The sequence below is a fragment of the Salarias fasciatus genome, chromosome 9 (genome assembly GCF_902148845.1).
Source record: "Salarias fasciatus chromosome 9, fSalaFa1.1, whole genome shotgun sequence".
Taxonomy (NCBI): Eukaryota; Metazoa; Chordata; class Actinopteri; order Blenniiformes; family Blenniidae; genus Salarias; species Salarias fasciatus.
Window position 1 is genome coordinate 6,063,412 of NC_043753.1, and position 25,632 is coordinate 6,089,043.

General features: G+C 43.7%; 2 protein-coding genes across 2 annotated transcripts; both read right to left on the bottom strand.

The window, feature by feature from the left end:
• Nucleotides 1-4,435: 4,435 nt before the first annotated feature.
• LOC115393937 (B-cell receptor CD22-like) lies at nt 4,436-10,134 on the bottom strand. Its single transcript, XM_030099049.1, has 7 exons — nt 10,061-10,134; nt 9,567-9,953; nt 7,238-7,552; nt 6,905-7,159; nt 6,142-6,217; nt 5,991-6,027; nt 4,436-5,548 (listed from the first exon to the last, which is right to left on the bottom strand). Exons 1-7 carry the CDS (start codon nt 10,092-10,094, stop codon nt 5,294-5,296), a joined length of 1,359 nt encoding a protein of 452 aa, XP_029954909.1. The 5' UTR covers nt 10,095-10,134; the 3' UTR covers nt 4,436-5,293.
• A 3,063-nt stretch (nt 10,135-13,197) lies between these two features.
• LOC115394686 (B-cell receptor CD22-like) lies at nt 13,198-21,444 on the bottom strand. Its single transcript, XM_030100043.1, is given in 8 exon segments — nt 13,198-13,455; nt 15,529-15,806; nt 15,884-16,039; nt 16,042-16,197; nt 19,607-19,794; nt 19,796-19,847; nt 19,850-19,963; nt 21,366-21,444. Coding segments are annotated over 8 exon segments (1,281 nt in total).
• Between the last annotated feature and the right edge of the window lie 4,188 nt (nt 21,445-25,632).

The following is a 25,632-nucleotide window of genomic DNA, read 5'->3' on the forward strand; positions in this document are numbered from 1 at the left end:
GGCACTTGCTTTAAAACCTTTGTCGAATAGAGTGTCGACAATCAGAAAGAACACAAGACCTGCACAGTGGAGATATGTCAGCACGTCTTCTAATCCAGCTGACCATGCATCGTGATGGATGAAGGCAGAGCACTTCCTGAAGTGTCAAAGTTGGATTGAAGGTCCTGACTTCCTTGCCAAGGGCAAATCTCATTGGCCAGTCCTCTCAGAGTTCTCAAGAGAGATAAGCGACGATGATGCAAAGTTGAAGTGCAAGATCAGCATGAACGTCATCAGTGCCATCAACTCAAGCACAGATCCTCTCTTCAAGCTGATTCATTATTACTCCAACTGGCACAGTTTGAGGAAGGCCGTCGCCTGGATGTTGAGGCTGAAGGAGCTGCTTAAAAATCTGTGTAAAAGAAGGAAGATCTTTGAGTCCCAAACCCAGTCTCCAGACAGTCAAGGAGTAAAACCCAAGACCGTCGAAGACCACATGAAGAAGTGGAAATCGGGTCTGAAAGGAACTCATCTGACTGTCAAGGACATCAGGAGAGCAGAAACTGCTATCATCCAGTTCAGCCAAAGTCAAACCTTCCATGAGGAGCTTTTTGCGCTGCAGAAGGGTAAAAAGATCAGGAGAAGCAGTTCTATTATGAGATTGGATCCTTTCCTCCAAGATGGTGTCATCCGAGTTGGTGGAAGACTGCACCAGGCAGCCTTGCCGGAACACACAATACATCCAGCTATTCTGTCCAAAAACCATCATGTCACAGCTTTGATCATCAGGAATGCACATGAGGAGACTGGACATGGAGGGAAGAACCACACCGTCGCTCGAGTGAGACAAAGGGTCTGGATATGCAAAGGGAATGCAGCAATGAGAAGTGTGCTTTCAAGGTGCGTGAAATACCAGAAGAGTCAAGCTGCGTTGGGTGAACAGAAGATGTCGAATCTACCACCAGATCGTCTTCAGCCAGACCAACCACCGTTCACCAATGTCGGTGTAGACTTTTTCGGCCCCTTTGAAGCAAAGCGTGGACGAGCACAAGTCAAGCGTTATGGAGTTTTGTTTACTTGCCTCACAGTCAGAGCCACCCACATTGAAATCGCACACTCCCTGGACACAGACTCTTGTATAAATGCCGTGAGGCGATTCATTGCAAGACAAGGACAAGTGGAAGTTATGAGCTCCGATAATGGCACCAACCTGGTGGCTCCAGAGCACGAGATCCGCAATATAATATATAAATATATAAAAGAGTGTAATCAATCCCAAATCTCTGAAACTCTGCTGCAAAGAGGAGTTACCTGGATCTTCAACCCGCCCGCTGGGTCACACCACTGCGGGATCTGGGAGCGCCAAATAAGAACAGTGCGCAAGGTACTTTCCAGTGTCCTGAAGCTTCAGTTACTCGATGACGAATGTCTGCACACTGTGATGTGTGAAGTGGAAGCAGTGGTTAACAGCAGACCACTTACAAAGTCATCTGACGACATCAACAACCTCGAGCCACTGACGTCAAACCATCTTCTCCTGCTTAAGGGAAAGCCAGCTCTCCCACTAGGCATGTTTCACATGTTGGAGGCAGGTGCAGTATATTTCCGACATCTTCTGGAAGCATTGGTCAAGGGAATACTTGCCCCTCCTACAAGAACGGCAGAAGTGGCTGGAAAAGAAGAGGAACATGAAGGAGGGTGACGTCATACTCATCGTGGATGAAAGGGCTCCAAGAGGATCCTGGTTGATGGGTAAAGTGGTGAAGACCATCCCCAACGCCCAAGGGTTTGTTCGTCGGGTCCTCGTCAAAACGAAGACCAACACCCTTGAGAGACCCATTGACAAGTTGTGTCTCTTGCTGGAGATGGAAGAATCTCATGGACAATAAAAGATGTTTTATTTCAGTTTATTATTCGCTGAATAGCGTATTTTAGTTTTGTGTTGGTTTAGACATTAGTACAAATACATAAAGGGGATTTGAATATAGAAAATGACTCTTGAGTTTATTTAGTTTGGTGTAATTGTCATCCCCAAGATGAGCAATTAGGGGCCAGAAATATCAGTGCCATTTTCTATTCAATAATTTAAAGGTGTAATACAGGATTTTCTCGAAAAGACGAAGCCAAACGTCTGTTACTCACTTTTTGAACAACGCACATGCGCCAGACCATTCGCCCGGCTCTCCTGCTTCTCCCAGGAAACGCGGAAGCGTGCGAGCGCGATCTCCTCTTCTCCGGGTGTGCACGGCTCTGTTTACAGTTGCTGCGATCGGCCTCGCTCATACATAAAGCTTTCTTTTTTTTTTCGAAACAGTTACAGTTTCATAATGTCAGACTCGCCATCGGTAAGTACTAGCTCAGAAGTTCACCGGCTACATAAACACTCTGAATGCGCATGCGCAAAAGAGAGAAGCTTATTGGGCGCAAGCACGTAGAACCGCCTTACGAAACCAGCTCGTCAGAATGATTGACAAACAGATCCACCAGTTATTTAGATGATCCACCCGGAAATCAAAGTAAATAGAAAATCCTGTATTACACCTTTAAGTTCAATTTTGCTTGTCATTATTTGGAAATATAGATATATATAATATATTTGGAATATATATTTGGAATATAGATATTCTGCATGCTGCAGAATATCTGTGATATTATAGCTGCATTACTGTTATAATTTGTACTTTTATAATTTTGCATTCAGTTAAATGTTAGAATTACCGGGGTAAATAGCCAATAAGAACTGACGCTGAGCAATGACGTTTTGGAGCTCACGCATTTATCGGATGTAAAAGACTGTTTTTTTTGTGAGAAATTCATTAAAGATGGGGCGAACACACTGTTTTCTACCGTCGTTCAAACTTTAACACGAGTAGACTCATTCTTTCCGTCAGACAGAGTGGTTATTTGCATGAATCTCAAGAAGGAAATGGTCAAGAAGTTAAGAACAGATTTTTAGCCACTACATGTTTGTTCATTTTCAAATAATCAAAAACATTTAAAGTTGGCAGGCAACAGACTTACATATAGCACAGTTCTTCAAAGCTGAATAGAATAATAATTGTAGTAAATCGCCGACCAGAATGGATTCACAGGCACAGTGACTGGTGTAGAAAAACAAAAACAAAATGAAAGGAAACTCAAAGTAAACCCTCCCAACCTGTCACCGCATTAGTACAATATTTACACCATTTGTCATATTCACGAACAGAGTTGGGGTCCGTTACTCAACAAAGTAAAGAGTTACCCGTTACTCGTTACTTTTGAAAAAAGTAGTGCCTTACACTACTTGATTACTCCATGGAAATAGTAAAGAAGTTACACTACTCGTTACTGCATAGTACTGCGCGGAAGGACATACCGGCGCACAAGGCTTCTACTACTGTGCTCCAGTATATCCTTCCGCGGAGCGTTGCGCAGGTCTGTGTATCAAAATGTTATTTTAACTCACATGTATCAAGCTCCAGTCCTTGGGGGCCGATGACCCTACATGTTTTAGATCTCTCCGAGTTTTAACACAGCTGATTGCAATGATTGGGCTTTTCTACAAGTCTGAGGTCGTCATCAACATGAGATTCAGTTGTGCTGCGTTTCCTGGGAGAAGCAGGAGAGCTGGGTGGATGGTCTGGTGCATGCGCGTTGTTCAAAAGGTGAGTAACAGATGTTTGGCTTCGTCTTTTCGAGAAAATCCTGTGTTAGACCTTTAAGTTAGTAAATTTTGTTTAATTTACTGTCATTTGAAAAAGCTAATATTAATGTTCATAAGAACCAATTGTTACAGTTTGCAATTACTGCAATTTAATGTTAAAACTAGGGTTGGCGATTTGAATGAGATACATTTTTTTTAAATACTGGTTAAAATGATCTTTATGACCCGATGGGAAGCAATTCATAGTGTGTTTTTAAAGTAGTTTGGAAAATATCCGCTATCTACAGCAGGAGTAAAACGGGAAAAACAGCAACCAATAGTCTTGAGGGGACACCTTTTTTTAAACCAATCAAATCCCTTCGCCGTTCGACCTGCCCCCTGCGCGTACATGTACGCGTGCTCTGACCCTGGTTCAGTGCCCGCGTAGAAGGACGGAGCGTCGTTGCAGAATGGCGGAGACGAATGTTTGGGGGTTTACTCACCGTTCAGTGCGCCATACCTTGGCGTTGTGCAAATAAAGAAAAACGAAGAAATAAAGCGCTGAGGACAGGTTACGCCAGAAACGCACTGCACGCGGAAGTGCCGCGTGCACCGCACGCGCCGCAAACGTCTCCGCATCTCCGCTGCCAACGGGAGCTCCTCCAATGGGGTGGGAGCTGTGCGGAGCTAGCTAGGCGGAGCCTTGGGGAGATGCTACATGCTAACGCTAGTTTTCCAAGATCACCATCCCCAGCTTTAAATGTGATATTTTCAAATACACATGTTGTATATATAAAATATAAATACTTTATTCTTACAATATTGCTTCACACAGAATAAATTGAAAAAAATGTGAAATATCAAACAAGACAGAAAAGCAATCACTGTTTTCAAACAGGAATAAATGATGGAAAAAAGAACTTTAAACATAAAACTGCAAAGTGTGTTGAGGCACAGTGGAGCAGTGGTTAGCTCTGTTTCCTCAGGTGTGGTTCTGTATGCAGGAGACCTGTTGATTTCCCTGTTGCCCCTCCCATGTGACCATCAATGGAGCAAAAATACAAATTCACACAACAGCCACTCAACACCATCTTACAGTTTCACCAGAGACATAAACGAACAGAAATCCAGGAAAATCAAAGAGTTTACAATGTTTAACAATATCACTGTTCCCTCTAGTCTCTGCCACACTTGGTACACTCCACTCAATTCTCCATGAAAGGATGAAGAACCGCCTTCTTCCTGTTTGGTGGTTAGACCTGGAACCTGCTGATGAGGTGAGTGAAGATCAAGAGATGAACGTTTTGGAAGCAAATGAACAAACGAAGAACAAGGTTATGTAAATTTTGTCTCATTCAGTATTTCACTGGGTGTTAAAATGATGACAATATGTTTATGAGAAACCAATTAACCAAACAAAAGCCTTCAGCCTCGACCCATCCACAGCTCATGGAGCAGTGCTGACTTGAACTGGAGAATTCCTACGAGGTCCCTGCCTCCTGTCCGATCCAGGGTTTGACACCCCTGTAGTGAAGGATAAATATTTTTGTTTGTAATAACTGCATCAAGCTTGTGATAAAATGACGTCACAAAACTTTAGCATTCTTCTCTTCCAGGATTTAAAAAAAAAATGTACAGATTTGACACTTGTAACATGGTTGAGGTCACAGAAAAGACTTGAAGAAACACTCATTTTCTCTTGACTTTAACGTAGAGATCCTCGGGCACGTCAGCGACCTGACTTGAGTGGCTTTCTGGCTCGTGAACTTTGACCTGTGTGTACAAGGTCTCTTCCTGCTGTCTGGTGTTCTGAGCTGACACTGTCCAAGCTTCATCTCTCCGCTTTGAGAAGCTGACGTGTTCGTATTGAAGGCCTTTGTCGCCGCTGACGTCCTTCTCTGCTTCATCTGCCGCCAAGTGGCTGGAAAACTCTGCTGTTTGAGTCTGTTGAAAAAGTGATTGAATGAAAACTGGCGTGAGCAAGATTGTCCAGGTCAGTGTTGAATAACAGCTTCTGTTCACTATCAACCAGTCTGATGAGGAATAATGAAGCAGAACGAATTGGAAAAGAATGAATTGAATTATATTAAAATACTTGATATACATAAACAGTGGGAGATGCTTCTTGTAAAGTAAGGTGAAAAAGAGAAATACATCATGTAAACAGGGCCTTAGAGCCAGACGACACATCACAGCCTAAGATGATCTATTGGAGATCGTGACTCAACAGGTCAGAGCAGCTTTAGCAGCAAAACAAGGAGATGAGCCAACTGGTCATAATGTTTTGGCTGACTGGTGTATGTCAGCTTCATATAATCTTTGGGCAGCTTTCAATAATCTGTGAGTAAAGAGTACAGTTGAACCACGTATCGTGAAATGTACCGACCTGAGTCTGTTGTGGGCGTCGACGCTTCTTAAACCCCCTGAAAGAATCAGGAAAGTGAAAACATCCATGAAGTGAGAAGAAGTCCAGACTGAGGTCAAACCAGCATTAATAACAGCTGCTGCTGTCAGATGTTTTAGTTGAAGGTACTGACCAGACAGAGAAAACCAGGCAGACGAACACAAAGCTGATGCTCACTGAAATGATGATCACCGAAAGATCAAGGCTTCCTGTTTGGAGCAAAAAGAAAATCACACTTAGATATACAGTATTACATGACCGAGTCTTTCAGTGTTGAAATAGATTCTGCTCTTCCAACAGGAAAAGACTGAGGGGGTTGAAGAGGAGATTTTTTCTCTTAGTCATAGTTCTGAAAAAGACAAATCTAAACCTCTTCCTGAACCAGCAACAGTTCAAAATTCAAATTAACAGGAGAAGGTTTCTCTTCTGGGTTCGACTGGTACGTGATGTGAAGCAGCTTGTAGCAAAACCACTGCTGGTAAATGAGGCAAACAGGCTCTGAACCAGGAAACACAGACACCTGGTACTCCGCTGAACCTGAGGGGGTCACAGATTCAACTCAGAGAAGACCAAACCCCCAGTCCAGGAGGAACCAGAGGAAGGAACCACAGGTGACTCCTTCCTGAGGGTGACTTTCAACTCTAAAACTACCACGTCCAGGAGAATCTGAGCTGGGAGTCATGGCAGTCTGGAGGCAAACGTTATTATTATCCTTCTGAAGAACTATTTACTGCAACAGTGATGCACATGTGCAGTGGCAGCGGTTCTTCTGTCGACACAGAGTTAAAGCATGATTGAAAAGTTACAAGTTGGCAGCCATTTTCAAAAATTTGCATCTTAGTATGTATAATAAGGTCAGATGAAGGACCAGACCACAGTGGTGTCGTCCCTTTTACCTGTTTTGTTCACATGAATCCACGATGACGTCTGATTACCCAGAGCATTTTCAGCCACACAGTAAAAACTTGCTGGATCTGTTATGTCGGCCACATTGAAGCTGTAAAAGTCTCCTTCAGACACTCTGATGGCTCCATGCTCACTGTTCTTGAACCAGGTGAAGCTGCTGACGGCAGGTTTGGCTCTGCTGGAGCAGGTCAGGTTCACCCAGCTCCCTGATGGACTGATGGAGGCTGTCGTGTCTTTAGGAGCATCTGAGGGAAAAATAAGACTCAGATTAACTTGATTCATCAGAAACATCTGGACTGTGATGAGCTGACAGGATCACTCACATGAAACACTGAGAGTTAACTCTGTCTCAGGTGTTTTCACAGCTTCTCCTCCATCAACAGGATACACAGCAGAGCAGCTGAGGTTGACTCCATCATGTGTGTCTGACAGAGTGATGGTCTTCTGGATCTGAGTGCTGAAGGTTCCATCTGTGTTTTCCTCAGTTTGGCTGTGAGCGTCTTGTTGGAGGCTCCAGGTGAGTTGAGGAGGGGAGTGTGGACAGGGAGTGAGAGCTGAGCAGGTTATCGTGACAGACTCCTTCTCCTTCAGGTCGTTCAGATCACCTGAGATTTCTAATCTGGGCCTCGGAGGAGAATCTACAGTTTCACATGAAACACACATTTAATGCATTTTACAAAAGTTATGCATGTAAACTGCAGTTCTTTGAATCCCGGATGACCACCAGCAGACGATGCCGAAAGCACTGAATGTTCCTTTCTCGCAGTTCGAGAATGCTTACCAACAAAGTCACCTGGGTGACCCTGGGAAGGTATTAAGTTCCATTTGGACCACAGGCTCACCTCCTGCAGAATCTTCTGGTGTGATAACGTGGATTCTGAGTGACAGAGCACTCTGGCGGATTCATAGAACCATAGTTACATTCATAGCTTTTGCTCTATTTTATCCCGACTGACTGTCAGATGGTGTGCTGAAAGCATTGAATGACATATGCCAGTGAGGAATCCAAGAGACCAACCTCCCTGAGAAGCCTCCGCAGAGCCCAGGACCACACCCAGTGAGTTTGGAGTGGCTGTACAACCTAGAGAAAGGTGCAGGGCATTCCCCCAGGAAGCAGTGGCACATATGTCGTCGAGGAGTGCTCTCCCTCAGGGAGGCCCAAGATGTAGACACCGCTCTGGTGGAGTGGGAGCACACACTTTATAAGAATGGTGAATGGTATCCACGATCCAGTGGGATAAGCGCTGCTTGGAGAGAGAAGAACCTCCGTCAGGGCCTCCATAACAGAACAAAGGCTGTTTGGAGGTGCGAATTCCCATGGTAGTGTCAATGTAGCATCCCAGGGTTTATCGCACCTTGTCTTTGGTCCCAGACGAAGATTTTGGCCCAGTTTCACAGGGCGACGTCGGACCACGGATTTAGTACCAAGACACACATTATCACCACGATTCTCCCACGATCGTTGTCTTTCGTCTGGGAGGGCTGAAAATTGCTGAGTCTGTACAGGGCTTTTTAGGCTGAATAGACTGGAGATCTGACACCACCTTTGGGAAAGGACAATGTCTGGACTTAGAGTGGCACCCCTAACATCTAGATGCCGCCTCAGGCACAATGGGCTGATAGACAGAGCGTGTACCTCACCCATGTGTTTCATTAAGGTCATGGCCAGCAAAAATGTCGTCATGCGTGGCACCCACTGTAGCTGCACTGTTCCCAAGGGCTCACAGGGAGGCTGACACAAGGTCTCCAGCGCCGGGGGGGGGGGGGGGGGGGGGGGAGTAATGATGCAGTCTCACAAGCAGCGATAAGCTACCACTAGCCCGGTTGCTAACAGGCAGGACTGTCCGACACGCCGGGCAGGGGGCGCATGGGTGGCACCTTCACCGCAGTGGCTAAGCTAGCATGCCGTACACTAGCAAGCCCCGGTGCCTCAGCCATTCTCAGGGCAGGAGTGCGAGGCCGCTGCCCACCCGACACTAAGTCAAGGAGAAGAGATTCAGCAACCTGAACCCCTCTGACATCTGACCAACATGGTCGCAAGGCTACTAGCGATGTAGTATGATGCCGTTTAGGCTCCTACCGAAATCTTCAAAACTGTATGCAAACTGCACAGAAGAGGAAAAGAGGAGCTGAGCATGTGGTGATTCTAGAACTTAATACCTTTCTGGGGTCACACAGGGGTCACAGGTAGCATTGTTGGAATGCATACTCGAACTGCGCAAAGGGAACATTCTGAGCTTTCAGCACCACCTTCTGGTGGTCAGGAGGGATGAAAAAGAACTACAACACATTACAGTTTGGACACATTCTTCTAGTAGCTCAACTAATTCTTTGACACTTAAGATGAAAATATAAATCAGAAAAAAACACTTGAAACATTGAATAAATCCAGAGAAAGCTGTGAACTGAGTTTTCAGTCAATAACTACAATAATATGCAGGTTGTTTTACTCTGAATACTGACAGTTTGATCTTTGCTACAGCAGTGCAGACATTAGTAGGACACAAAAGCCAAAAATAATCCCAAAAAGAAGAAATTCAGTGATGAAAAGATTAAATTGTTAAAAACTTCATGGAGTCAAATTCAAATCGTAAAAGTTACATTAAATTTTAAAATTATCCCTTGAAAAGTACATTAATTGAGCAGTCTTACCTTTCAGTTTTATTAGAACAGGATCTGAAATAGCTGTTGTCTTGAATGATTCATTCTCAATTCTAAAGAAGAACTTTGTGGTATTTAAAAGTTTGAATCTGTTAAACTTGGTGGTGCAGTTTCTTTCTTTCAGGTCTCCAATGATGCTGATATCAGGGTAGTTAACTGCATTAATGCTGTTAAAAACTATTCTTTCTGGATGATCTTTAAAATTTGATTCATCTTTAATCCACACAGCAACTATTTTTCTTGTGTTGTCAAACTCTTCCTCTGAAGCAGGTCTGAAGCGACACGGGATCATCAAACAAGATCCTTTCACTGCTTCCAGACTCTTCGGTGCAGTGATGAAGAGACGGGCTTCTTTAACGGCACAATGAACCAAAACAGCTGGAAAACCAAACAATTGGTGAGCTGAATTCACAATTCTGAAACATTGATTTAAAACCTTCAAATTATTGAAGAAACATGTTAAATAATATCAACAGAGAGCTCACCTGGGAGGAAGAAAACACTCACAAGAAGAAACATGTTGACTGGAACCTGCACATTCACACTGCGAACAGTTGAGGCTCACCTTAGAGGTGTATCTGATAAGGCCGCATTCAGGCATAAAGCCTATGCGAAGATAAGGGGTCGGTGTTTGGGCTTGTTTATTGCCGCTGGGAAACAGGCATAAACACCCTTCTATTTCTCAGACTCGGTCGTTGTTTCGCTCCCGCCGTTCCCTTCTCACAATCAATACTCAATGTTACATCTTCGTGTCTCACATATGGATTAGTTGAATGACAGGGAATAAGTGAAACGCTGAAACGTCTCTCTCTCTCGTCCACACCCGAGATACACATTTCGTGAAATAACCTGAAAGCAACAACCAAAAAAAACAAAAAAACAAAACAGGCCTATTCTCAATGCCTTATTTCACTTGTGTGTTCATGGATTCACACGGTTATCTAGTTAGCATCCACTATTAAGAAGACACATTTCAAATTAATTAATCAATAACACATTTCACAATAATCACCATATGGCTTACACAATAAACACGGCCATCAGGAGAGAGTTCAGACTTATTTTAGTTGAAGATTAAATCCATTCAATTATCCTTTTTGATAACGCTCTTTGCCACAGAGTTGTAAAACTCCTCTGTTCACCTTCAGTTTGATGAGCCTCTCTCATCCATGGACATCAGATCCAGAGGTGAAAGTCTCCCCTGCTCTGTCCTCTTGTGGCTGCAGACCTCTCCACCGATGCTGTGGTGGCCTGAATGGTCAACGCCAACTTCAGGAGTTTTGTTGCCACTGGAATCGTGTTCAAGGTCATTTTCAACTGCGAAAGCAAGAAATTGACGACGCAGTGATCTCGCACATTTCTGACATATTACAGATTGATCTCAGACTGTTCACATATAACCCTGAACCAGTCAGTCCACCACAGTGTGCAAAGAAAAATTAAACATGTTTGATTTTTTTTTTTAATCATTTTAAAATTTATTTCAGACAGTGGCTGAATGACTTTGCAGAATTTTGCAGAACATTTCATAAAGACCCGCACCAGCAGTCAGTTTCACGATCTGACAGGATGCAGCCTGGTGTGAAAGAGGTAAGAGGTGTCAGTGTCTGTTTGAACAAGGGTGAGCCAGGAAACACACACACACACACACACACACACACACACACACCAACTCTCTCTCTCTCTCTCTCTCTCTCTCTCTCTCTTGCTCTCTTAATTCTGGATTGCTCTGTGTAATCGGTATCATCTGAATTTAAATTGGAATTATATTACATTCGTGGGAGGAAGATGCTCTATAATCTGAATGTCAAACTTACATTAAATCAATCCACAAACTTCATGTGTTGACCAGTGGTTAATAAAGAAGAGATGCATTAAACCTGGTTTCTCATAAGTAGAAAGAAAATGGTTCAATTCTGCTCCAAGACTGTACACTGATCATTTACACACACACCATGTGAGATTCTGGACCAATAATAAAATACGACTGAGATTGTTATTCATTTTCTAGAGGGTAAATGGCAAAATTTGTATTATGGTGCAATGAATAAACAGATTAAGTGCAGAAACATTGACTTATTTTTTTACAACAACGTTTCATAAAGAAATGCACAATAAGCAAATTTAGTCAGAAATAAACTGACTTTTTCACCAAAAATAAACACAAATAATAAATTGTTCATATGATTTATATTTCTCAGATTTAAATTAGTCTATTTTGTTTAATTTTCTGTCATTTGAAAACATTAATATTAATGTTCATAAGAACTGATTGTTACAATTTCCAATTACTGCAGTTTCATGATAAAAATGTGAACATTTTAAAATACACGTTGCACATATAAAGATAAAATAGAAATACTTTCTTCTTACAATGTTGCTTCACACAGAAGAAATTGAAAAAAAATGTGAAATATCAAACAAGACAGAAAAGCAAACACTGTTTTCAAACAGGAATACATGATGGAAAAAAAGAACTTTAAACATGTAACAGTAAAGTGTGTTGAGGCACAGTGGAGCAGTGGTAAGCTCTGTTTCCTCAGGTGTGGTTCTGTATGCAGGAGACCTGTTGATTTCCCTGTTTCCCCTCCCATGTGATCATCAATGGAGCAAAAATACAAATTCACACAACAGCCACTCAACACCATCTTACAGTTTCACCAGAGACATAAATGAACAGAAATCCAGGAAAACCAAAGAGTTTACAACGTTTAAAGGGGCTGTATCATGCAAATTCACTTTTTGTATGTTTTAACCTTGTTATATAGCTATGTACTCACCAAAAACACCTCCAAAGTGTTTTTTTTCCTTCGTGCCTGAGCTAAAGAGCTAAAGCTAACCAGCGTATTTGTTTTGAAGCGCTGATTGGTTGAAGTACGCTGTCAGTCAAAGTCCACAGGGGGAGAGGCGAGATTTTCAGTGAAAATCCCACGTTTTCTCTTCTGGGTTTCAGAATTAGCCCCAGAAAATCTTTCATTTCACACAAAATGACTTTTCCTTAGCGCCAAAAATAAACTATCACCATGTTAATGCCATTTCTAGGGTTTGGACTAGCTAAAAATGCATGATACAGCCCCTTTAACAATATCACTGTTCCCTCTAACCTCTGCCACACTTGGTACGCTCCACTCAATTCCCCATGAAAGGATGAAGAACCGCCTTCTTCCTGTTTGGTGGTCAGACCTGGAACCTGCTGATGAGGTGAGTGAAGATCAAGAGATGAACATTTTGGAAGCAAATGAACAAACTAAGAACAAGGTTATGTAAATTTTGTCTCATTCAGTATTTCACTGGGTGTTAAAATTATGACAATATGGTTTTGAGAAACCAATTAACCAAACAAAAGCCTTCAGCCTCGACCCATCCACAGCTCATGGAGCAGTGCTGACTTGAACTGGAGAATTCCTACGAGGTCCCTGCCTCCTGTCCGATCCAGGGTTTGACACCCCTGTAGTGAAGGATAAATATTTTTGTTTGTAATAACTGCATCAAGCTTGTGATAAAATGACGTCACAAAACTTTAGCATTCTTCTCTTGGAAACTTTTCCAGGATTTAAAAAAAAATGTACAGATTTGACACTTGTAACATGGTTGAGGTCACAGAAAAGACTTGAAGAAACACTCATTTTCTCTTGACTTTAGCGTAGAGATCCTCGGGCACGTCAGCGACCTGACTTGAGTGGCTTTCTGGCTCATGAACTTTGACCTGTGTGTACACGGTCTCCTCCTGCTGTCTAGTGTTCTGAGCGGACACGGTCCAAGCTTCATCTCTCCGCTTTGAGAAGCTGATGTGTTCGTATTGAAGGCCTTCGTCGCCGCTGACGTCCTTCTCTGCTTCATCTGCCGCCAAGTGGCTGGAAAACTCCTCTGCTGTTTGAGTCTGTTGAAAAAGAGATTGAATGAAAACTGGCGTGAGCAAGATTGTCCAGGTCAGTGTTGAAAAACAGCTTCTGTTCACTATCAACCAGTCTGATGAGGAATAATGAAGCATAATGAGTTGAAAAAGAATAAAGATATACATAAACAGTGGGAAATGCTCCTTGTAAAGCAGGGTGATGAATAGAAATGCATGTAAACAGGGCCTTAGAGACAGACGCCACATCACAGCCTAAGATGATCTTTTGGAGATCGTGATTCAACAGGTCAGAGCAGCTTTAGCAGCAAAGCAAAGATATTAGCCAACTGGTCATAATGTTTTGGCTGACTGATCTATGTCAGCTTCATATAATCTTTGGACAGCTTCCAATAATCTGTGAGTAAAGAGTACGGTCGAACCACACACTGTGAAATAGGACTGTCGCGCTATACCGGTATCGACGATAATCGTGGTATTAAAAAATGAAATTTCAATATCGTGTTCAAAACATGATAATATCGCATAGAGGATCCAGTGCCACTTGAAACGTGTTGAAGTGTATTTTCAAAATACGTTCCTGTTCTTCCACAATGCTTCGTCTCCCTGCTGCAGCGCCCCAACCCTCACATATAAACACAGCAGGAGCAGCGGTAGTGGCACGGCTCCTCGCTAGCATGGCTCCCAGTTAGCGAGCGTCACGAGTGAACTAAACATGTCGGCGGTGGCCGACAACGACAGCGAGACGCTCTATCCTAACCCGAAAAAAGTGAAGTCAGTGGTGTGGGAGTTTTTTGGGTTCCTAAAAGTGGAAGCGGACAAGTTTGACAACACGCCAATTTGCAAGAAATGCCGAGCTAAAGTATCTGTGAAAGGGGGTAACACTGTGGATCCTCTGTTAATCAGTTCATCAGATTTCAATTAGTTGAGTGTAACTACACTTTTTGTATGCAGTTGTACAGTAACTGTTCTCATATTGTTTCAGTACCTCATTTGACAGGTATTCTGAATGTAATTCATCTGGGAAAAGAGAGAAAACAAACAAAAATAAAATTAAAGATGAATCTGAATGTTTGTACCATTATTAGTTAAATTTTTGCTGATATCGTGATAATATCGTTATCGTTACATTTTTTGCCCATGATAATTGTGAAGAGAAAATTTGATATCGTGACAGCCCTACTGTGAAATGTACCGACCTGAGTCTGTTGAGGGCGTCGATGCTTCTTAAACCACCTGAAAGTCGTCCGGAAGTGAAAATATCCTTGAAGTGAGAAGAAATCAAGACTGAGGTCAAACCAGCAAACCAATAACAGCTGCTGCTGTCAGATGATTTTGTTGAAGGTACTGACCAGACAGAGAAAACCAGGTAGATGAACACAAAGCTGATGCTCACTGAAATGATAATCACTGAAGGATCAAGGCTTCCTGTTTGGAGCAAAAAGCAAATCGCACTAAGATGAACATTATTACATGACTGAGAGTCTTTCAGTGTTGAAATAGATCCTGCTCTACCAACAGGAAAAGACTGAGGGGGTTGAAGAGGAGATTTTTTTTCTCTTAGTCCTAGTTCTGAAAAAGACAGATCTGAACCTCTTTCTGAACCAGCAACTGTTCAATATTCAAATTAACAGGAGAAGGTTTGTCTTCTGGGTTTGACTGGTACTTGATGTGAAGCGACTTGTAGCAAAACCACTGCTGGTAAATGAGGCAAACAGGCTCTGAACCAGGAAACACAGGCACCTGGAACTCTGCTAAACCTGAGGGGGCCACAGAGCATCAACTCAGAGAAGACCAAACCCCCAGTCCAGGAGGAACCAGAGGAAGGAACCACAGGTGACTCCTTCCTGGGGTGACTTTCAACTCTAAAACTACCACGTCCAGGAGAATCTGAGCTGGGAGTCATGGCAGTCTGGAGGCAAACGTTGTTATTGTCCTTCTGAAGAACTATTTACTGCAACCGTGATGCACATGTACAGTGGCAGCGGTTCTTCTGACGACACAGAGTTGAAGCGTTATTGAAAAGTTCCATGTTGGCAGCCATTTTAAAAAAAAGTTGCATCTTCAGTATGTATAATAAGGTCAGATGAAGTACCAGACCACATTGGTGTCGTCCCTTTTACCTGTTTTGTTCACATGAATCCACGATGACGTCTGATTGCCCAGAGCATTTTCAGCCACACAGTAAAAACTTGCTGGATCTGTTATGTCGGCCACATTGAAGCTGTAAAAGTCTCCTTCAGACACTCTGATGGCTCCATGGTCGCTGTTCTTGAACCAGGTGAAGCTGCTGACGGCAGGTTTGGCTCTGCTGGAGCAGGTCAGGTTCACCCAGCTCCCTGATGGACTGATGGAGGCTGTCGTGTCTTTAGGAGCATCTGAGGGAAAATAAGACTCAGATTAACTTGATTCATCAGAAACATCTGGACTGTGATGAGCTGACAGGATCACTCACATGAAACACTGAGAGTTAACTCTGTCTCAGGTGTTTTCACAGCTTCTCCTCCATCAACAGGATACACAGCAGAGCAGCTGATCTTCAATCCATCATGTGTGTCTGACAGAGTGAGGTTCTTCTGGATCTGAGTGCTGAAGGTTCCATCTGTGTTTCCTCAGTTTGGCTGTGAGCGTCTTGTTGGAGGCTCCAGGTGAGTTGAGGAGGGGAGTGTGGACAGGGAGTGAGAGCTGAGCAGGTTATCGTGACAGACTCCTTCTCCTTCAGGTCCTTCAGATCACCTGAGACTTCTAATCTGGGCCTCGGAGGAGAATCTACAGTTTCACATGAAACACAGATTAATGCATTTTACGAAAAAGATGCATGTAACTACGGTTCTTTGAATCCTGGATGACCACCAGAAGACGATGCCGATGGCACTGAATGTTCCTTTCTCGCAGTTCGAGCATGCTTACCAACAAAGTCACCTGGGTGACCCTGGGAAGGTATTAAGTTCCATTTGGACCACAGGCTCACCTCCTGCAGAATCTTCTCGTGTGATAACGTGGATTCTGAGTGACAGAGCACTCTGGCGGATTCATAGAACCATAGTTACATTCATAGCTGTTGACACTGTTGATCATGATATTCTACTGCAGAGACTAGAATATACTATTGGGATTAGAGGTTCAGCATTAAAGTGGTTTCAATCATATTTAACAGACAGGTTCCACTTTCTTAATGTTAATGATGATTCTTCAGCCTGGATCAAAGTTAAATATGGAGTCCCACAGGGTTCTGTTTTAGGACCTGTACTCTTCACATTATACATGCTTCCTAAAGGGAACATCACCAGGAAACACTCTACTAAGTTCCACTGTTATGCAGATGATACACAGATCTTCCTATCCCTGAAACCAGATGACACCGATCAACTTGTCAAATTAGAAGCTTGTCTTAATGACATAAAAACCTGAAGGAGTCATAATTTTCTCCTGTTAAATTCAGATAAAACAGAATTTATTTTATTTGGCCCAAAACACCTGAGAGAAAAAAAAAAGATCAAATCAAATACTGACCCTCGATGACAGGGCCGGTCCGTCCTACAGGCGAAACAATAGCCTGCCTGGGGCGTCACGTACTGGGGGGGGGGGCACTGTGGCCGTACAAGGGACGCCCTGACGGTCCGTGTGAGCATCAGTTTGCTCGGCATCGCTCGGAATCGTTGCCCCCCCCCCCCCCCCCAACAACTCTCGGCACGGGCCGTTCGTGCCGGGCTCGCCTGGGGCGCCAGAGACGCCCGGACCAGCCCTGCTAGATGGTGTTGTTTTAACTCCCAGTAACAGTGTGTGTGTGTGTGTGTGTGTGTGTGTGTGTGTGTGTGTGGTGTGTGGTGTGTGTGTGTGTGTGTGTGCGCTTGCGTGTGTGTGTGTCAGTGTGAGTGAGTGGGTGTGAGTGTGAGTGAGTGGGTGTGAGTGTTGGGCGGGGGGGAGTGAGGTGGGGGAGGACAGGGTGGGGCGGGGGGGGGGGGGGGGTGATGCCCTGGATCTCGGGGTGCGTGGCCGGAGCACTGGCGGGGGGGTGCTGGCCTGGGGTGGGTAGCCGCCTGTGTGGGCCGGTTCTCCCGGGTGGGTCATGGCCCTCCACCTGTGTGGGGGGGGTCGGCTCTTGGGCTCTGGGGCCTTGGGCTCTCGGCTCTGCCCGCCCCGGGTGTCCGGCGCTCTTCACTCTTCACATACTCGGTTACCTTGTCTTCTTGTGGTGGTTAGACTAATGGTGATCTGTAGTAGCCCTCTCTTGATGCACGCCCAAGTTACTACTACTAACTTACTACTAAAAAAAAAAAAAAAATAGTTCATGGTGTCCTTGCATTTCCTTCCTTCCCTACACGCCCTTTTATTTTTGTGGCCTGGTCTGTTCACTGCCTTGGTTTGTCAGGGGGAAAAAAATAAATCGTATGTACATGTATATGTATGGTTCTGTCAGTTTTTGTGTTGGTTGTCGGCTCTGTTTTGGTGTTGTCTAGATTGGGGGTTTGGGATTGTTCTTGGTTGCGTGTGGTGCGTCAACAACACTGTTTTGTATTGTGAATTTGTACGTAAGTTGTGCGCCCCCCCCGTTCCCCCTCCCTTTATCTTTATCTCTTCCTGTCTCTCGCTCTCTGAACGTTTTCGTCCTGATGCTGTCCGGCAGCCATGCCAGATGCCAGCTTTAAATAAAGGCAGCAGCAGGAGGAGATTCGTTCTCGTCCTGCTGCTAACATTAACATCTGTTCAGATAGTAAAAGGCTACAATCTACAATATTGCACGCCCCAGCTGCCGAACAGGACAAGGGGGAAAAAAAAAAAAAAAAGGGAGTTTTTCCTTTCCACAATCGCTCATGCTTGCTCATGTGGATCTGTTGGGTTTTCTCTGTAAAGTGTCTCGAAACAACCATGTGTAATTGGCGCTTCATAAATTAAAGCTGAATTGAATGAACTGAATGTTCCTTTCATGCACGTGCATTTCCAGAATGTACCAACAAAGTCACCTGGGTGACCCTAGGAAGGTTTTTAAGTTCCAGTGTGACCAGGCTCAGCTCCTGCAGAATCTTCTCGTATGATAACGTGGATTCTGAGTGACAGAGCACTCTGGCGGATTCATAGAACCATAGTTATATTCATAGCTTTTGTTCTATTTCAACCCGACTGACTGCCAGACGGCTTGCTGAAAGCATTGAATGACGTATGCCAGTGAGGAATCCAAGAGACCAACCCAACTGAGAAGCCTCCACAGAGCCCAGGACCACACCAGTGGATTTGGAGTGGCGGCTTTCATGCTGTACAACCTAGAGAAAGGTGCAGGGCATCCCCCAGGAAGCTGTAGCGCATATGTCGTCGAGGGGTACTCCCCTCAGGGAGGCCCAAGATGTAGACACCACTCTGGTGGAGTGGTGGAGCAATTAGTCAATTAGCTGGGGTGCGGTTTTAATGCGGTCTCACAAGCATGGGTCACTGCAGTGGCTAAGCTAGCATGCCGCACACTAGTAAGCCCCGGTGCCTCAGCCATTCTCAGGGCAGGAGTGCGAGGCCGCTGCCCACCAGACACTCGGTCAAGGAGAAGAGATTCAGCAACCTGAACCCCTCTGACATCTGACCAACACGGTCGCAAGGCTACTAGCGATGCACTATGATGCCGTTTAGGCTTCTCCCGAAGTCTTTAAAACTGTATGCAAACTGCACAGAAGAGGAGAAACAGGAGCTGAGCATGTGGTGATACAAGAACTTAATACCTTTCTAGGGTCACCCAGGGGTCACAGGTAGCATTGTTGGAAAAAGGGAACATTCTGTGCTTTCAGCCCCACCTTCTGGCGGCAGGAGGGGATGAAAAAGAACTACAACACATTACAGTTTGGACACATTCTTCTAGTAGCTCAACTAATTCTTTGACACTTCAGATGAAAATATAAATCAGACAAAACACTTTAAACATTGAATAAATCCAGAGAAAGCTGTGAACTGAGTTTTCAGTCAATAACTACAATAATATGCAGGTTGTTTTACTCTGAATACTGACAGTTTGATCTTTGCTACAGCAGTGCAGACATTATTAGGACACAAAAGCCAAAAATAATCCAAAAAAGAAAAACTTCAGTAATGAAAACATTAAATTGTTAAAAACTTCATGGAGTCAAATTCAAATCGTAAATGTTACATTAAATTGTAAAATTATCCCTTGAAAAGTACATTAATTGAGCAGTCTTACCTTTCAGTTTTATTAGAACAGGATCTGAAATCGCTGTTGCCTTGAATGATTCATTCTCAATTCTAAAGAAGAACTTTGTGGTATTCAAAAGTTTGAATCTGTTAAACTTGGTGGTGCAGTTTCTTTCTTTCAGGTCTCCAATGATGCTGATAAAAGGGTAGTTAACTGCAACACTGCTGTTAAAAACTTGTTTCTGGATGATCTTTAAAATTTGATTCATCTTTAATCCACACAGCAATTATTTTCTTGTGTTGTCAAACTCTTCCTCTGAAGCAGGTCTAAAGCGACACGGGATCATCAAACAGGATCCAGTCACTGCTTCCAGACTCTTCGGTGCAATGATGAAGAGACGGGCTTCTTTAACGGCACAATGAACCAAAACGCTGGAAAACCAAACAATTGGTGAGCTGAATTCACAATTCTGAAATATTGATTCAAACCTTCAGATTATTGAAGAAACATGTTAAATAATATCAACGAGAGCTCACCTGGGAGGAAGAAAACACTCACAAAAAGAAACATGTTGACTGGAACCTGCACATTCACACAGTGGACATGTTAAAGACACATAAGAAGAGAATAATAAGATCCCCAATATGTTATATTTTCCCAAATTTCACAACTGAAAACAGTTCTTATCTGGGACTCTGGATTCAAACATGTAATACATTCAGACCTGAAACAGTGCTTTGCTCATGTTCTTCATATGTATTCAAAAATAACACTGAATTTATTTCTTTTTTGAATCACATAAGCATGACAATAGCTGATGCAATCTTTAAGAACAAAATGTTCATGATCCAGCCTTAATTCTTCATAATAAATTCAAAATACACATTATGCATTTCAACAAACATCTCAAGTCAAAATGTCGACTGTGTTGAAAAGTTTCTCACCAATATGTGTATTCCAGCTGATGAGCTGCAGTGAAAGTCGTCAGATCTCTCCAGTAACTCATTACAATGTGAACAGAAGCAGAGTTGCTGCTGCTCGAAGTCTTCTACCTTCCTGATTTGTTGTCTAAAGAGGAAGTTACCAATAATCACACCTCAGCTCCACAGAATGAAAAATGGTTCTTCAGAAAACCCAAGACTTCAGTCACTGTGAAACAAACTAACCAACTTCCTTTGTTTTCTGCCAACACCCTGGTTTACCTCCGCCGTGTATCAGATGGACCTTCTTTTGTTCTCTTTTGATCATTCGTCACACAATATGGTTTCATATTCTGAGAACTGTTCATCAACTGTGCCATCTAAAGCATCAAATAATGATGAGAGGATTCCAATTTTTTTTTTTTAAACATAAGCAGTTATTATTTAAAAAGACATTTAAATTTGTGCACACTCCCTACATTTACATGAGCATAGAAGTAAAACTAGAAACCCTCATGTGAGGGGATTGCACAGCCCACGGCCTGAGAAACACACACACTCCCTGTCGAAGCATCAGTCTGGCCCGTCAGGACAGTCTCAGTGTCAGAATCCTTCACCTTTGTCTGATCATGGCGAGGTGCTGTTCAGAGGCCCGCTCTCTCCCAAAGTCACTGTCTTCCCTGTGCTTCAGCTGGTTCGGTTCACCTTCAGTTCTTCATCCAGTCTGCTGATGGGGAGTTTCAGCATGTTGTTCAGTCCGCACTGGGCGATGCTGTTCAGGCTCTGAGGTGGAATCATCCAGTTCTGAGGGAAATGCTGACTCTATATACTCAGGGTTCTTGATGATTTGGTTGCAGCCTCGTAAACCAAGACGGTCTTGAACTTGCCTATTTGGTCCTGTTTGTCCACCTTGGCGAGCCACTCCTCCAGATCTTTGTTGGTTGGACAAAAAGCACATGGCGTCATTAGTTCTTCAGCTGTGATAAAAAAAAGACTTTAAAGGATGTGCTTACATGCTTCTCTGTAATAATAACATGTTTCACCTCTCAGTATCCATTGTCTTATCAGTTAATCATAGCATTTAATGTTCTGATGGTATATGTAATTCTGTGTGTTTTCCATCTGTTTTATACCATGTTTAATATTGCACTGAAGCTTGACTTTAAAAAAAATATTGCAAATCGAATCAAAATCGCAAAATCTTCCAGAAAATTATCTTTTCCATGAGTATTAAACAGAGCTCATGTCTATGTTCTGAAGTATTGAAGTTTTATATTTTCTGTGTACATTTAAACAGGTTTCATCTTGATTTATTGTTGCATTTATTCCACTTTGTGCTGGTCTTGTGAGCTTTGCATCTCTTCTAATGAGCATAGAAATATGACAACAGAAAACTTAAATATCTTTTTCCAAAAATCATTGTCTTCATACTTTACAGAAACAAAGTTTTTTTTTGACATGAAGTCAGGAGACTGCGAAGTGATGAAAGAGGAACAGATTACATGGAGAAACTGCTTTAATTTGTGTCTGTCAAGAAGAAGGTGTAAACTGCTGCTGCACAGGAAGCAAAATGTGAAAAGTATGGAGAGCAAAGAGGAAAAACGGTAATATTATTACGATTTTCTAGAGGGTTTTTTTTCCCAACTTTTGGTAAAAAAAAGAAAATACAACAATTGAGTATTCATTTCAGTCAGCTCCACAGTGAAACACTCCGTGTGGTTTCCACGCGCTGTTATGTTGAAGATCCTTCCTCTGCTGTGGTTGGTTTTTTCGGACTTGACGGCTGCAGGTTCAACATGTCGGCGTCTCTCAGAGTGATTCAACCCGCGGTCGGAGCTCTCCGTCCGGCCGGCTGCAGCTCGCTGCTGCGGGGAGAGAGCCGAGGAGGGGTCCGGGGGTCGGGCGCTGGATGTCGGACTCGCTCACAGGTACGGACCGCTGCCTCCGGAGCTCCCCGCCGCGTGTCCGCTCCGTCACCGGGGATCAACAGGCTGGTTCCACCGGGGACCTGCAGGGGGAACCGGCTGCTCACAGAACCAGCTGCTGACAGCCTGGGACTGAGGATGGATCTGTGAAACTTTCTACACAGACCGGAAATGAGCCTCTTTTGAAGCGGCTGCAGGAACTTTAATCCACAGTTTGGTTTCTATCGAAAGACACAGGAAGTTCCAGAGGCTGGAAGTTTGATCTGAACTGTGGAAAGTCTGGAGATGCTCTGGTCCTGCAGTACAACATGAAAAGACTCATGTTCATGATTCTCCCTTTGCTTTAAAGCAACACTAAGGAACTTTCAGTTTTTGTGATTTTTGGCGGCGCCAGTGGACAAAAGCGGTAGTTTTGCCTGAAGGAATACCACAGTTCCCATGAGGACTAGCGCATAGCGTCATAAACTGCTGCTCCCGGTGGTGTGCTGTCGGACTGAACTCGCCTTCATTTGTTTCCAGTGGCTGTGTGAAGGATGGATAGCGACAAGGTAATGAATCTAATGGTGGCTAAACAATGTTATATCATGATGTGACGCATGCCGTAAAGCAGTCCGCACATTTGGAGTTTTTTAGTGTGCAGGGTTCCTACCACCCTCCTCACAGCTGCTGAGTCCAAGTGAAAGCAATACTGACGCCCTCAGCCCGTGACAGGGCTCATTCAACTGGTTGTAAGTCGATGTATCATCACAAAAGATAAAAATGTTTTTTAAGGTTGAAAAGTTCCTTAGTGTCGCTTTAAGCCCGCCACACTACAGGATTTTTTCAATCTTCCCCGATTCAGACACCACACACTACAAGACAACAGAGGACAGATCACACCCGATCTTCCTCTCCTGATCTTCTAGTGTGTGGTGTCGCTCTGGAGCAGAACACACACCAGCAGATTCTTCAGCCAGTTCATCCAGGAGCGACAGGACTAACCATCACTTCCTGTACAGCTGAGTTTTAGGAGCTGGCTTTCTGTTTCACTGTCATATATAGTGAATATATTTCACAGACATATTCATCCAGCTCTGACAGCTGTGAGTGGATTTTTTAGTCAGCGGCACCTTGGTGAGACGGAGCTGTTCATCCAATCAAGGAGCTTTATTCCGAGGGTGTGGACAGCTCTACTCGGAGCTGATCGGCGCCTCTCGGAGCTCCACACACTACAGGATTTGCGATCGGAAATATTAAACATGTTCATTATCTATGTTCTCCCTTCCGACGCCTCCCGAGAGGCTCCGACCGGAAAAAATCTCTCGGAACACACCGCACATACACGAAGATCGGACCTGAACTCAGTTGCATACTCCCGACAATCGGCCCCTGTCGGCTTGGATCGGGAGGAGAAGATCGGGGCAAAATTCGGCCTCATTATCCTGTAGTGGTGGAGGCCTTTAGTTTTTCTCAGGAGAAAACATCAGACCACTAGAGGGCGCCAGAGTCCAGGACTTGACATTGTCAGATCAGTTATTCTTTGCGCCTGCCTTGGGAAGGCGCAAAGATTACTATCCTCGGCGGACCTTGTCAAGTTTCAACATTTTAATAAGACTTTTTCTTCTGACACAAAAACTTTGCTGGAAAACTCGTCCCGCAACGTTTGGAGCAGCACCACAAAAGTCACATCAGAACGTGTGAAAATTCCGGGAATGGTGTGCTATGACTTTTGTTGGCGTTCCGGTTAAAATATCACAGAGAAAATAGCCAAAATCCCGGAATTTTTTCCCATAGACTTTTTCCGAAAATCACAAAATTCATCCCGAACAACTACACGGGGATTTGTCATACTTTCACGTAGACATGTCATTTTTTCACCAAAACGTAGGCATTTTTGTCCTCTACGCAGACGCGAAACCCTCATTTCAACATCTTTTATCAAATTTAAACGGTCAGCCTTCAAGTACGGAGAGAATTTCAGCCGTTTCTGAAGTGTATAATGGGTGTGTATTGGAGAAGCTAGAGTGGGAGAAAGGAATTTACAGTGCGGGAGGCTCTGGATTTAACCCCTAAAAATTCTATTCTCATCCTCCTGGCCACATTTCTGGCTCAATCTTCACAAATTCTAGCTCAAAACGTAGGAATTTTTCTTGTGACACATAAAATTGAGTCACCTTGTCTCCATCTGAAACGATTCTCTCTCCAGCTGCATTTGTTTAAGGAGAGTGCAGGATTTTCTCCCATCCACTCCAATGCGCGCGCGCACACACACACACACACACACACACACACACACACACACAGACTCGGCACACACACAGACTCGGCAGCGTGGGGACTGTCTAGTTGAAACTCTACTGACATGTACTGATGTGTGTGTTCTGGCCGGTCCCTTCACCATTATGAAACTCGGACGCAGAGCTGTCTGTGGTGCTGAAACGTCTCATTCCCTTGTCCACACCCGAGATCCACGTTTCATAAAATAATACCTGAAAGCAACAGCCAAGAAAACAAAACAGGCCTATTGTCAATGCCTTACTTCACCTGTGTGTTTTTAATTCGTGCATTCACACGGTTATCTAGTTGGCATTCGCTATTAAGAAGACACATTTCAAATTAATTAATCAATAACACATTACACAATAATCACCATATGTCTTACACAATAAACACGGCCATCAGGAAAGAGTTTAGACTTACTTTAGTTGAAGGTTAAATCCATTCACATATCCTTTTTGATAACGCTCTTTGCCACAGAGTTGTAAAACTCCTCTGTTCACCTTCAGTTTGATGAGCCTCTCTCATCCATGGACATCAGATCCAGAGGTGAAAGTCTCCCTGCTCTGTCCTCTTGTGGCTGCAGACCTCTCCACCGATGCTGTGGTGGCCTGAATGGTCAACGCCGACTTCAGGAGTTTTGCTGTCACTGGAATGGTGTTCAAGGTCATTTTCAACTGCGAAAGCAAGAAATTGACGACACAGTGATCTCACACATTTCTGAAATATTGCAGATTGATCTCAGACTGTTCACATATAACCCTGAACCAGTCAGTCCACCACAGTGTGCAAATAAAAATTAAACATGTTTGATTTTTTCTTTTTAATCATTTTAAAATTTCTGTCAGACAGTGACTGACTGACCTTGCAGAATTTTGCAGAACATTTCATAAGGACCCGTACCAGCAGTCAGTTTCACGATCTCAGGATGCAGCCTGGTGTGAAAGAGGTAAGAGGTGTCAGTGTCTGTTTG